Below are 14,125 nucleotides of genomic sequence, written 5' to 3'. Positions count from 1 at the left end.
TAAAGGACTACCAAAAAGCTATAAATCAAACATGTTTATTAAAAAACAGACACAAAATTTTAAAATACAATTTAGGCCACCAGTCTCCTGTGGCCTCATGTCAGCACAAAACAGTAACCTCAATGCTGGTAAAACAGCCAAAACCATAAGCATAACATATGGGGCCAGAGACTTGCTCACGTTTTGATATCTGGAAATACAAAGCATTTTTAACTTACAACAAGTCACGAGATGGAATAAAATTAATCATACCAACTGTCAGTTTTAGAGAACAGAGCCAGACATAGTATAATAGGAACTACATTTATTGACAATTTTAAATTCATATACTGTGTGTAAAACAAACTTAAAGGCAGGCTTTGTTTCATACTATTATTTTATAACAGAAACACTTTTTGACATCAGGAAAAGAATCTCTGGGCTTTCCCAGGTGGCGCAGTGGTAGAGAATATGCCTATCAATGCAGGGGATGCAAAAGATGCAGGGCCAATCCCTGGGTCAGGAAGATTCCTGAAGTAGGAAATGGCAGTAGGAGTCAGTAGGAAATGGAGGCAGTAGGAAATGGCAACCCACTCCAGCATCCTTGCCTGGAGAATCCCATGGACAGAGGAGTCTGGTGGGCTACAGTCCATGGGGTCACAAAGAGTCAGCAATTGAGTGACTGAGCACAAACACACACAAACAGTCTCTATTTGTTCCTGTAATTTACACTCCAGTGAACCAATCTGTAAGAAGAGATTTAATTTTCTAGTTGGCTAGAAGATTAAAGGCAATAGACATACAATAAGGATTTGAATTCTAAAATCATATTTACAAAAGAACCTACAGAACACCCCTATGGCAATAAGAATATCATCTAGAGCACGAATATTCAAATAATGAGTGAAGAATGCTAACTACTGATACTTTCAGGAGGGAATAAAAATGAACAAATTCATCTGTTACAAAAGGAAGAAAAAAAGCTTTACTTAATTTTGTTTCTGAGCTAATAGATGTCAAGAAACAACTTCAGTTAGAAACTAAAAAAACCAACTTGGGAATCCGCCTGGTCTAGTGGTTAAGACTCAGCACTTTCACTACTGTTGGCCTGGTCTTCAATCCTCAGTCAGGAAACTAAGATCCCACATGCCACTAGATGCACCGCCCCTCCCCCCAAAAAAACCCTCAAACTTACAAAGGAAAGGCATACCTCTCACGGTTTAAGACTGATTCGTCTGGCATTCAAGGTCCTCTGGGACCCGGCATCCCGCCACCCTCCTATAGGACCCTATTACTGACCCCATGACACAACACTAGCCAGCACTCAGTCCCATTGGGTCACTTACTAACCTACCCTCCCCACCAGGAACGCACATCAAATCCCCTGTGGATGTGTCAACTCTGACAACACTTGTCAAAAGGAGACTGATCTCCTCCCTCACCGCCAGGCATGAGCAGATTCACAAAACATGCAGTCTGTATCATTCACGAGAAATGTATTAACTCCCTTGCGGTTCCGTGTTCTTTTAAACCTGAGAAGCCTTCCTATGTCCCTACCAGGCTGCACATGCCAAGTTACTGCAGGGACGTACACAATGCAAAGCAGTGTTTCTATGGCCAGAGTATGAATCTCATCATCTGCTTCGAACCCTGACTCTTCCTGCACATTTCTGTACCTTAGTTTCATCAACAGGGAAATGAGGATTATAACAGTTCCTACTCCACAGTCTGTGAAGATTAAAATGGTTTGTTACACATCAAGGAACTGGTAAAGGTAAAGCACTTAAGTTGCTTCAGTAGTGTCTGACTCTCTGCAACCCCCTGGACTGTAGTCCACCAGGCTTCTCTGTCCATGGGATTCTCCAGGCAAGAATCCTGGACTGGAGTGGGTTGCCATTTCCTCCTCCAGGGTATCTTTCCGACGCAGGGACTGAACCTGCATCTCTTATGTCTCCTGCACTGCAGGCGGGTTCTTCACCACTAGCGTCACAATAGTGTGTACCTCTCGGTTATTATGTGTGTCACTGATACTACCACTACCACTTCTCCAGCACCTGAGAGTGTCTCACACACACAAGAGCTCAACAAAAACTTTGAATGGAACAGTGTCCAAATAATGCTAAAAATCCCAAAGATCAAATCCACTATAAGAGCCTGTTAGACTAAAAGAGACTTCTGCCTCCAAACTACCTAAACTTTAGGAAGGAAGTCAGAGTATAAAACTAGTAATCCAAATCCAAAAATCAAAAAAAACTAAAGGTTTTTTTTTAACCCCTGATAAAGATGGAAGAGACATTTTATGAAAGAACTTAATAGTGTCTGTATAGGAAGGAAATAGACCCCAAAAGATAACTATTTCTTAAATGTCATCTTAATTTCTAATCCATCAAAAATAAATTAACTAATTCTATTTTTATATCTACATACATTTCTAGTCTCTATATTATTCACTTAAGTTGGAACCTTCATCTTTTACCATCTCACCTTGACAAGGAACATTAAATTTAATTTACTTCAAACAGCTAATTCCTAATTCCAGCACTAAGTAATTCAGTAAACAGTCACATTTGCTTTATTGATATCCGTCACAATGTTATACTTTGGTTATCTGCCTCTTCACTCTTTCCCAGCCCAAGAGATCTTTCCGGTCATTGCCACTTTGTCCTCCTAGGGTAGCTGACTCTCTTCTTGATTTATGTTTCTCCACTTGTCCAGTTCCTTTATTTGATCCACGGTCAGAAAAGGTCATGAATTACGGAAAACCTCTTACCCATAGATACTAGGATACTACAGAACAGTCAAGTAAGCCTAATAACCAACTGATGTGTACTACAATGACACAATGTTACTTCAAAAACACTGGCTTAGGTTAGCTGGGTAAGGTCTCCTCAAGGGATAAGGAACCCATCTGCGACACCAAGAGTGGAAGAAACTTAGACTTTAGGCAAGATTTCTAAAGGACTATTTGTGAAAACATAATAGAAACAAAAAGCTTCTATTTCAGTAATAATCATATCAGGAACCATGCCTACTTGCACATAAGCTTTGGCTGATTTCTTATTACTTGCATACCTTATACAGAGGTGAGGTCCATACCTAAGCTGGGGTAAAGACTGTCAAGCCTATCACTGGGAATTTAAATTTCCCAACCACATGTCTCCTGGTTTATTATAAATTATAAATCAACAAATGGATGTTGAAACAGCTCAAAAAAAACACAGTTTAATTGCTGATTAGCAAATACTGCGACAGTTGAGCAGTCACATTCATTCACATTCCTTCCTGTTTAAAGAAATTCCTACCAGAAAAGGGATGATGAGAGCATAGGAAAAAGCAGAGCAGGAGGAACATGTTATAACTGGAAAAACAAACAATCCCAACAATTCTGGGTGCAAAGACTATGAGAAAATTTAATTTTCTTCTTTATGCTTTTAGGGATTTCCCCAAATGTTCTAAAATAAATATATACACACATACACATACATATACTTTACTAAAAAGGTAACTAAGAGAAAGCACAATATATGTAACATGATCTTCATTTTCTCAAGCATGCTTTTATTAACAACAGAATACCACAGGATGTTACAACTGTTCAGAGCCTAAAATATTGTCTAGAAAACACAATTCAATAAATATTTGTTAAATATATCACCTTTTTTTAATTTTAATGGAACTTAATTCCAAAAGAAGGTGTTATCATAATACAAACTATATTTTAAATAGAAGAGGCTAAATATGCTCAGGAAAATCATGACTTCCTCACTTTAAAAAATGAGTTTATAACATGAAGTTTATAAATTCAAACTAATACGGCTCAGGAAGTCATCTAGCTCAGAGATTTTTCTTGAGGTTTAATTTTTTTTTTCTAAAACTGCCTGTCTATTTTTAGAACAATCAGTTTAAGAAAAATGAAAAAAGGGCAGTTTAATTAACGTAATCAGCTCTGGCAGTGCCTGCCGAAAGATTTACATGAATGCTGGGCGCTTTTCTGGTTTTTACAAACGACTATTATTTTTTCTGATGTGTGAAAATGATTCCATATGTCGGTATCATTCCATTAATTTTTACCCGATACCTATGGAAGACAATGTAGTCACTCAGCTGAAAGCACACTAAATGAAAAATATCGACATGAAGATGTGTTCCTCTTTAAGCAGGTACAGCTTCTCCTAGGAACTGACTTCGGGGTGCAGAGCTCCACGGTAAGCGACAGCAGGTGAAACCCAATGGCACCTGAATTAAGGAGGAGAAGCACCGCCGCCCGCGCCGGCCGCCAGGACCTGTGCGCGCAGTGACGGCGGCCGCGCTGCGCACGGAGGGAACCGCCGACCAGGACCTCCATCGGCCTCACCGCGGCCGGGACCAGCCCCACAGCCCACGTTACCTCGCTTGTGCAGCTCCCGCAGGGGGATGCAGTCTCCACCCCCGTCGTAGGGCAGGTAGGGGTCGGAGGCGGCGTCCATGGCCGAGGGCCGCAGGAAAAAGCCGAGGAAAAGCTGGTGAGCTCACCGCCCGTGCGCGCCCCGGAACCCCGCCGCAGCAGGTTGGGTAGCAGCCATGCCCGACCTGTCGGCGCGCGCAGCCTCGCGGCCTGACGTCACCCGGGCGCCACGGTTGCCAGGGCGACGGGCTCGCCTCCCCATCAATCAGGCCCCGCAACGTAGGGTGGTGACTAAGCCCAGGGGTGACAGACCAAACAGCCTCCACAGCAAGGGGGTAACTACAGCAAGGCGACAGAAACCTACTTCTCAATTTCTGAATACAGAGCTGTGCAAATAAATTATGCGTGTACACAAGGAATGAACCTTTTCATTCCCAATGTAGGTAAGTGGGACTGACACGCTAAAAAGGCCACATGATTTTACCGTATAAATACACAAATTTATATGTAGCCACGTCACGTGAATCATAAAGATAAAGAAACAGAAGATACCAAAGTCTTCAAGACACTTGGTTTTAAAGTCTATTCTTAAGTATCTAAAATGTACTAATGCAGACTTCTACTGTGGCTTCAAAAATTCAGTAACTGGACCATTACTAATCCCCTTCAGCAGCCTCCTTCCTTCAGGAACCAGCTGGTTAAGAAAGACATCGAGGTTTAAGAAAGAAACTTAACATCCTAGGTAACTTTGCTAGTTGTCAAACTATGAAAAAAGAGACTTTCTAGCTGGGAGATTTTCCTCTCTCCTGACTTCTACCTACCTCACAAAGATTTTCGTTGTGATTTTAAAAGGTGGGGGGAGGGGGCTTTAGTGAAATATATCTCAACGTGTACTCTACTGGTCTCTTTGCTAGACATTTTATGAAATTTAGAAATAAGGGAACTCAAGTTACAGAACGTTTCAAAATGTATCATTTTTATTTTCAAAAAGTATCGTTTTTATTTTTCGCTGTATGACCAAGTTGTAAATCAGGACAAGGCAGGTTAAGCGAGTGTCCCCAAAACCACGAAAACTTGCAGAGAGCTTTTCATCTTATAAAAAGGCAAGGAAGAATGTAAGTAGTATAAAACTAAATTACTTATAAATGCCATATCGAATGCATTTTTTTTAAAGTCTTGTAAGAGTAGAACTGAACATACCAAAGTATGTTTCGTTTCAAACTGTCATTCCAAAAGAAAAAAAAGCTGATGCTCCTTTAAGCTGAGTTCAGATTTTTACATTTGCCTCTCAGGTGATTCCTCCCCAGACTATCAGATTCTTTGTCTGAAATAGCTATGGTGGGGTAATGCCACCAAACAAAAATTCATTAGAGGCTGTTCCACAGGACTCGGGGGTTTTGTAAAATGTGTTTTCATAAGCAATGAATGTGCCAACCCTAAGGTCTACTCCAATTCAATGATTTTATATGAGAATTGCAGGCAAGAGAAGGAAAAAAGGACTCAGATGGCAGTAAAGAGAAGAGAGTTATTCAACTTATCTAGTTGTTGCTCATTCGCTCAGACGTATCTGACTCTTTGCAACCCCGTGGACTGCAGCATGCCAGGCTTGCCTGTCCTTCACTATCTCCCGGAGCTTGCTCAAACTCATGTCCATCGAGTCAGTGATTCCATCCAACCATTTCATCCTCTGTCGTCCCCTTCTCCTCCCGCCTTCAACCTTTCCCAGCATCAGGGTCTCTTCCAATGAGTTGGCTCTTTGAATTAGGTGGCCAAAGTATTGGAGCTTCAGCTTCACCATCAGTCCTTCCAATGAATATTCAGGGTTGATTTCCTTTAGAATTGACTGGTTTGATCTCCTTGCTGTCCAGGGGACTCTCAAGAGTCTTCTCCAGGACCAGAGTTTGAAAGCATCAATTCTTTGGTGCTCAGCCTTTTTTATTGTCCAGCTCTCACATCTGTACATGACTACTGGAAAAACCATTTGTCTAGTACATCTTAGTTATTATTAGTTATTTGGGGACTTTTTAAAAGTTAGATTAAATCAAGTTTTTTTTATTTCAAAAGTTTGAACCTCAGAAAGACATGCCTTCTTATAAAATCCCACCTGGGATTTGGGAGTAAAAGGGTTCTGGGAAAGGAATATAGACAAGTTACTGCCACGGGAATGTTCTATCTAATTCTCTCTGGTTCTGGTATGAGCATTTATGATATGACCGTGGGTGGCTTTTTCTTTCTGTTTTCTTCACATTTTCTTGGAAATGATTTTTTTTTCTTTTTTCCACATGGAGAAAGGCGTCAGAGCCTAGCCCATCCACCACCCTACTCCCCCTCCATGATCCTGTCCTGTCCCAGCCCCCAACCTCTGAAACTGTTTTTTTAAACAAGGAAATCTAACTTTTAAACAAAGTGCCAACTTTGCTAAATTAACCAAGAGTAAATTTGGTCCTTTTTGGTACTTTGGTATGTCAATTTCTACTCTTAAAAGACTTTTAAAAATGCATTCTATATAGCATTTAGAAATAATTTCGTTTTATACTAATATTCTTCCCTGCCTTTTTATAAGATGAAAAGCTATCTACAAGTTTTCCTGGTATTTGGAGGCACTCTCTTAACCTGTTTGTCCTGATTTACAACTTGGTCACACAGGAAAAATAAAAATGACAGCTAGCCAGCCCTAACTAAAAGGGGAAGAATACTTTCCCTATAAAATACACTGATGGCATTGCATAGGTAAACATTTTTGTAGCCTGAGTAAAATGAATATTTTTAAAGAACACTGTATTTCTGTATGTAGGCATGTATATATTATATACAGTGTATTTGTATAGAGTTAAGTTTAGAATGAGATGCACTAGACTTAATTGTTATCACTCACGACAGAATGAGATGGAAGTGGGGAGGCTGATGGTATATTCAGTTTTTACTGTATATAGCTCTACATTGTTGAAAATTTTAAAAACAAATACATTACTCATTAATTTTGAAATAAATCTTTTTAAATAGTCTGAAAATTTAAAGAATTTCAGAAGTAAATTTCTTATGCTTATGAGGTCCATGGCTGCCACATTCTCTTCCAGTAAAAGCATTATTTAGGCTCAGGTGCTTTCTAATTATACTTTAGAAAAAAGGACAAGGTAAACTGGAAGGTGTGGCCAAAGAGGACTTTGACACAGATTAGGTATTATCAGACTAAGAACCTGAATTACAGTTAAAGAGAGAAGACAAATTCAAGAATTCCAAGGCACTGGGGTGGGGTGGGGTGGGGGATGCCTATGTCACCTACAAATTGGCACTTGCCATCTGCCTCTACAAGATCAAATTCTGAGCCACTGCAGCTGCTGACCTTCAACACCCCCTGAAAGGAGTTCAGGGTGGAGAGCAGGAACAGAGCACTCTGTGCTCTGGGAAAACTGGCAGGACAGGTCTTCAGATAGTTAGGTATCTTCAGAAGCCGATTTTATGAGCCCATTTCTTGCATCTCTTCTTATCTAAGAAAAGCACTGAAATCCTCTATGGTGACCTCTGCTCCTCATGACTAGCCATGAGCCCGCTGATGATCCTTGCCCAGCCCCCCACCCTTACCACCACAATCACATACTGACCTCCCCACCTCCTCCTCTTTGGAGCAGTTTTGCAGAGCTATCTGAGGTGCTGTCTCCCTGACTATAGTCATCATTTTGCCCCAAATAAAGTTTAACCCACAATTCTCACATTCTGCATTTTAAGTCAACAGTCAGGACGAAACCTCTGAAGAACCAAAACCAAGAATTGGCAGCACATAAAAGGACTTAAAACTTCAAAGGGGGAAGATGTCTCTACTTCCAAATGCGCCCTGATTCTACCCTCAAACTGATGTGGGAGTCTGGAGGTGTGTGAATCAAGGAGGCAGGTATACACAGGATAGTCTATAACCATACACTATAACTACACATTTATAGCTATATATAATCTTTCAGCCCCTCCTAACCCACAGGACCCAAAAAATCTACATTAGAAGTGCTTTAAAAATAAAAGTATTTTTTGCCTTTAGATCTAACTACCAATTTACCAGAAACAAAAAAAATGGAGAAACATGTTAAGTGAGAGCTCAGGAACACAATTAGGAAAACTCAAAATGGGAAACAAATGACCAGATTTCTTCAACAAATAAATGAAAAAAAACCAGGGGCTGGGGGGAGGGACCTGTAGAAATTTTTTTTTTAAAGATTTAAAGGATTTATCAACCAGTTTCAATGTAACAATTGGGAAACAATTGGGAAAATGTGAAATAGACAAGATCACTGATTATAAGGAATTATTTATTTTTTAGATGTAGTAGCCTTTAAAAGAATCATCTTATAGACATACATAATACAATATATACAGAAAAACAACCACCACTACCTAGAGCTGAACAGTAGTTAAAACAGACCTCAGTACAGAAGTTGGCTCAATATTCTACTACTAACCAATGATATGACTATATCATCAAGACATCACAAATAAGTCATTAGAATTAGTAAGAGTTAAAGTGGATAAATTTTTAAAAATCAATATTCAACGAACAACTGAATTTCAAAATATACCAGCAGTTAGCATGTTAAATTTTAAAATAAAAATTTCATTAAATAGCAATAGCATTTAAAAATTACCTAGAAACAAGTGTAATAAAGAATGAAGACAAAAGTCAATAGGAAGACTAAAGGCATTTAAAAAGACAAGTATATGGAGAAGTATATCATGTTCATGAACTGAAAGATTCAAACTGATCTACAGACTTAATAAAATGACAGTCAAAATCCCAACAGGAACTAACAACACTGTGTATCAACTGTACTTTATTTAAAAAAAGAAAAAAGACTTTTTTGTGGCAAACTCTGCTAAAACTAACATGGAAATAAAAAGGCCCGGGAATAATTAAGGCACTCTTAGAGAACAGGGGAGACTTGCTTAATTTACCAGGCACTGACACTGTTTATAGACTTATAGTGATTTAAACAGAGTGCTTTTGACATAAAGCTACAAAAATAACCAAAAGTACATAATAGAGAGTCTAGAAATAGACCCTCCTTTATATATGACCCTTGATATATAGCAGAGGTGGCTCTATAAAAGAGTGGGTAAAAAATGGTTTTCTTAAATAAGTGGTATTTGGACCACTGGCTATTTCCATGAAAAAAAAAAATTATATACACCCTAATCCACACACATTTACAAAAATTGCTCATATGATTATAGATCTGAATGTGGAAGGCCAGTGAAACTCTCACAAAATAATAGGGAGAAATATCTTCATGACCTGAAGGCAGGGAAATTTTTCATCAAGACACAAAAGCCATTAGTCATAACACAAAACATTATTATCCAGGACCATATTACAATTAAGAACATCTGATGAACAGAGTCTGTCCATTAGGAGAATGTTACAACTGAATGCATGTATCCCACCAAAATGTATACAAAGAGAAATATTCACCAGTGTGGTGGCATCTGGAGGTGGGGCCTTTGGGAGGTGATTAGGTCACAAGGGTAGAGCCCTCATGAATGGGATTAGTGCCCTCTTAACAGAGCTCCCTGGAGGACACAGAAAAGATGGCAGACCAGGAACCAGAAGCGGCCCCTCTTCACCAGACATGGAGTCTGCTGGCCTCTAGAACTGTGGAAAATTAATGCACGTTGTTAGAGCCACCCAGCCAGTGCTATTTCTGTTAGAGCAGGCCAAACAGACTAAGACAGAGAATGAAACACCACCCACAGAATAAAAGATATTTACAATCATGTAATGGAAAGCTTGTATATAGAAAATGACTAACGTTTACATATCTCTAAGACACACAGGTCAATAGAAAAATCAGCAAATGACTTGAATAGGTCCTTCAAAAAATTTTTTTTCAAATAGTCCATCAGCATGAAAAGATGCCAAGGAAATGCAAATTAAAGCCACAATCAGAATCCATGACACAGTCAACAGATGGACATCAAAAGTCAGACAACACCAAGCAGTTGGTAAAGGTGGAACTGTCATACATAGTTACCTGAGTATAATCTGAATCAACACTATAAAAAATAAAGCCTACAACCTGACAAGTTCACATCCAGGCCAATGAAACTTGTGCACATACCCACCAGGATACATGGATCATATTTAAAAGAGCAGTGTCTGTACCCACCAGAAATGGTTAAGAACTAGTAGATCCATCAGTAGCAGAATGAATATCTATACTGTGGTATATTGACAAAAAAGAGTGACACAGTCTAGAGCAACGTCACAACAGCTACTCCCTGCAACAAAGAAGATTCTTGAAAATCATGCTTTGTAAAAGCAAGAAACAAAGGAATATGTACTGTATCATTCAATTTATTTAATCTTCAAAAGCAGGGCATGCTACATGATAATCCCAATGATGCATACCTAGATGATCAAACCATAAAGGAAAGCAACAAAGTGACCAAAGAGGTAACAGTATTTATCTATAGGGAAAGGGAAAGGGGTATGGTTGGAAGCTGCTGGAGTGCAGTCATGCTTATTTTCTTAATCTGAGCAGGTTGCAAAAGTGCTTGCCATGTAGTAACTCATTCCGTACAAATATGCTTTATGCATCTTTATGATGTGTGTTATATGTCACAATTCAAGTCTTTGAGTTAGAAATTTATCCTCCCATCTCTGATTCTATTAGCATTTAGTGTGGATTTATTATTCTTTTTTCTTCCCTATCCTAACCCCCTCTAGTCGAATCTTATTTACAGTCTCAAACAAGTTACAAGTAACAGGTTCAAAATAATCTACACTGACAGGTTCATAATAATCTATTCTGACTTTCATTTGTTGCAGCCATGAAATTAAAAGACGCTTACTCCTTGGAAGGAAGGTTATGGCCAGCCTAGATAGCATATTTAAAAGCAGAGACATTACTTTGCCAACAAAAGTACATCTAGTCAAGGCTATGGTTTTTCCAGTGGTCATGTATGGACGTGAGAGTTGGACGGTGAAGAAAGCTGAGCGCCGCAGAATTGATGCTTTTGAACTGTGGTGTTGGAGAAGATTCTTGAGAGTCCCTTGGACTGCAAGGAGATCCAATCAATCCATCCTAAAGGAGATCAATCCTGGGTGTTCATTGGAAGGACTGATGTTGAAGCTGCAACTCCAATACTTTGGCCACCTCATGCGAAGAGTTGACTCATTGGAAAAGACCCGAATGCTGGGTAGGATTGGGGGCAGGAGGAGAAGGGGACGACAGAGGATGAGATGGTTGGATGGCATCACTGACTCGATGGACATGGGTTTGGGTAGACTCCGGGAGTTGGTGATGGACAGAGAGGCCTGGCGTGCTGCAATTCATGGGGTCGCAAAGAGTCGGACATGACTGAGCGACTGAACTGAACTGAAGCATAGATTCTTCCAAGGAATTTCCTCTAAATGCTAGTGTTTTAGAACTGTTTAAACAAGTCCACTGACTCCCTATGATTTTAGGTATTAATATTTTTTACCTCAACTGATGATTTTATAGGTTTACTTCATAACTTCTGAAGCCTTTTTCAATTCTTAACTGGAACCATTGCACAAAACAGGATTTAACTGACTGTTTTCTCAATTCTCCCAAGAACAGTTCATAAGCAATGGTCTCCATGCACAGAGCAATAATTCATTACATCATGACATTAGGGTAAGGAGGTAGAGTATAATACTAAACAATTATTTATTGACCTAGTAATTTCAGTAACTTTCTATGGACTTCTTTCTGTAGAGCAATTAATAATAATTACAGGTGACATCTGCGGTAAATATCATCAGGTTCTATAGATGATAATCAAAACTAAGCTCACATCTCCCTAATGATCTTTCTGAGAATATCCAACCACCATTTGATTGCCATTGGTATAATAGACTAATTTCATTAAGGTACCCCTTTGCCAGACCAACTTCTTTTTCCTAGTTCATTAGTAACATCTTGAATTACAGCACTTCATAAATTCAGTATGGGTTAGCCTCCCTAAACACATGACCTTACCCATATCCATGCACATAAATTCAGGAAGCCCCCGACTCCACGTATATTAGGTAGGAGATACAGGTGCAGAGAAAATTTACAAGTTAGTTGGCAACAGAATCTGAAGGGTGTCAAATGTATTAAGAACATGACGGTACTTAGAGTAAGTATCAGATGAACCCTAGAATTATTTGCTCATTTCTAAAAATAATTCTGAGCAGAGTGTTTGAAAGAGTTTTGACCTTCTCCTGACAGACAGCCATTAAATGACAGTGGCCTTGTTTTATTAACTTTAAGAATTTCTAAAAAACCTTTTATTGAGGATTCATGATATAGCCACTTCATGTTTTTTTAAAGGGTTGAGTTTATGTTGCCAAATTCACCTTTAAAGGCAAATGCCTCACTCATTAGAACAATGCCACCAATGTTATCGGGAGATGCCAGATAAAACTAAAATCAACTTGTCACCTGCTGAAGGCCTCATGCACAAACATAATCTCTGAGAAGCCGTAGCATAGTCAAATTATTCTAACTCAGAATACATTACTTGGATTTCTGAGCTGTACCATAATCTTACACCATCAGTAATTTGTTTCTGCTTACAAATTGCCAGGCGAGGACACCGAGTTTACTAAAGAATTACTGTTGTATTATGTTATTAACGTGTTCTACCTGCAGCTGATACCAAACAAACTTCATTATTCTTACTCATAGAAACTAACCAACTCCAACCATCTTAGCAGCATTTAGAGTTTTTAGCAACAATTCTACCATCCATTTTCAAAATGTATTCACTACACATTAACAAATGTTAATAAATGCCTTTCTCCCAATAATTTTTTCCAGGAATTTAGAACACATTCATGTATTCAAATATTATGCAACCATTAAAGTTAAGGTATGCTTTTGTAACATAAGGCAATGTTTTTAATACTAACTGAAAAAGGTCCCAAGTTCCACCTTGTACATGGCACTACCAGCTTCACGTGCTAATAATACAGAACTCTCCCTTTCACCCCCAACCCCCATCCAGTCAGCACATCTGGCTTGATTCACCTGGGAATCTCTATTGACTCCATCTGCTCTGCAGGTCACTCTGCCCATCAGAGAACCCATCACCTCCCTTCTGACTGATGACACTCACCTCCCTGCTCTCACTACCTTCCAATCCATCTGCACACACGGCAGCTGAACAATCTTCTAAAATTACTATCATCATACTACTCCCCCATCACTCTTTAGGGAAAAGGGCCAAAACCTTAAAATCCAGAATTTCAACCTTACTTAACTACCCCTCCAGCCACAGTCCCTTCCCTCTCTAGCCCCTAATTCCTTCCTCCCCAAGGATCTCCTGACTATACCCGCACTTGTACTCCAACTCCCAGCACCCCACTCCTTGCCCCCATCACCTGCTCAACTCCTCATTTTTCAGTTCTCACCTCCAATGACGCATCTTGGATTCCCTCACTTATATATCCTCACACCCATACTGCTTCTTTACAGCATTTACCATAACACCACTGTAACTGTTTCCTGTGGGATTATTACTTATTTCAGTGGTGCTTTCCCTCTCAGCAGAGCCCAGACTCCATGAGAGAGACTCGCATCATTCTTGTTCACTGCTCCGTCTCCAGCACCTGGCATGGTGCCTGGCCCATAAAGGAGCCTAACAATTACTTGTTGGATGGAAAATACATAGAAGTAAGTCTAGACAAAAGTACACCAAAACAGTCAGTTACCTATGGGTAGCAGGATTATGAGGGATCTTAATTTAGCACGTTTAATTTCTATCAAT

At 39.5% G+C, this 14,125-nt stretch overlaps 1 protein-coding gene and 1 long non-coding RNA gene across 11 annotated transcripts in view; one reads left to right on the top strand and one right to left on the bottom strand.

Moving 5' to 3' along the window:
- CLCN3 (Cl-/H+ antiporter 3) overlaps positions 1-14,125 on the bottom strand; it is a 105,938-nt gene that overhangs the window by 45,994 nt on the left and 45,819 nt on the right. For 3 of the 10 annotated variants that reach the window (XM_081495273.1, XM_081495294.1, XM_081495314.1), the window contains exon 1: positions 4,367-4,550. The exons of the other annotated variants lie outside the window; for them this stretch is intronic. In XM_081495273.1, coding sequence (XP_081351399.1) covers positions 4,367-4,445 — 79 coding nt within the window. In that variant the 5' untranslated portion in view covers positions 4,446-4,550. Of the gene's footprint in view, positions 1-4,366; positions 4,551-14,125 lie in introns of those variants that run through there. 10 annotated transcript variants of the gene reach the window in all.
- LOC145507866 (uncharacterized) lies at positions 4,595-13,163 on the top strand. The gene is made up of 4 exons (XR_014055208.1): positions 4,595-4,806; positions 5,386-5,478; positions 10,722-10,799; positions 11,175-13,163. It is a non-coding gene; the product is annotated as an uncharacterized LOC145507866 (long non-coding RNA).

This window comes from Giraffa tippelskirchi, chromosome 1 (assembly GCF_054371585.1).
Source record: "Giraffa tippelskirchi isolate mGirTip1 chromosome 1, T2T-mGirTip1v1.2.pri, whole genome shotgun sequence".
Taxonomy (NCBI): domain Eukaryota; kingdom Metazoa; phylum Chordata; class Mammalia; order Artiodactyla; family Giraffidae; genus Giraffa; species Giraffa tippelskirchi.
Note: the sequence above shows the minus strand (reverse complement) of the source record. Positions and strands in the feature narration are given on the sequence as shown.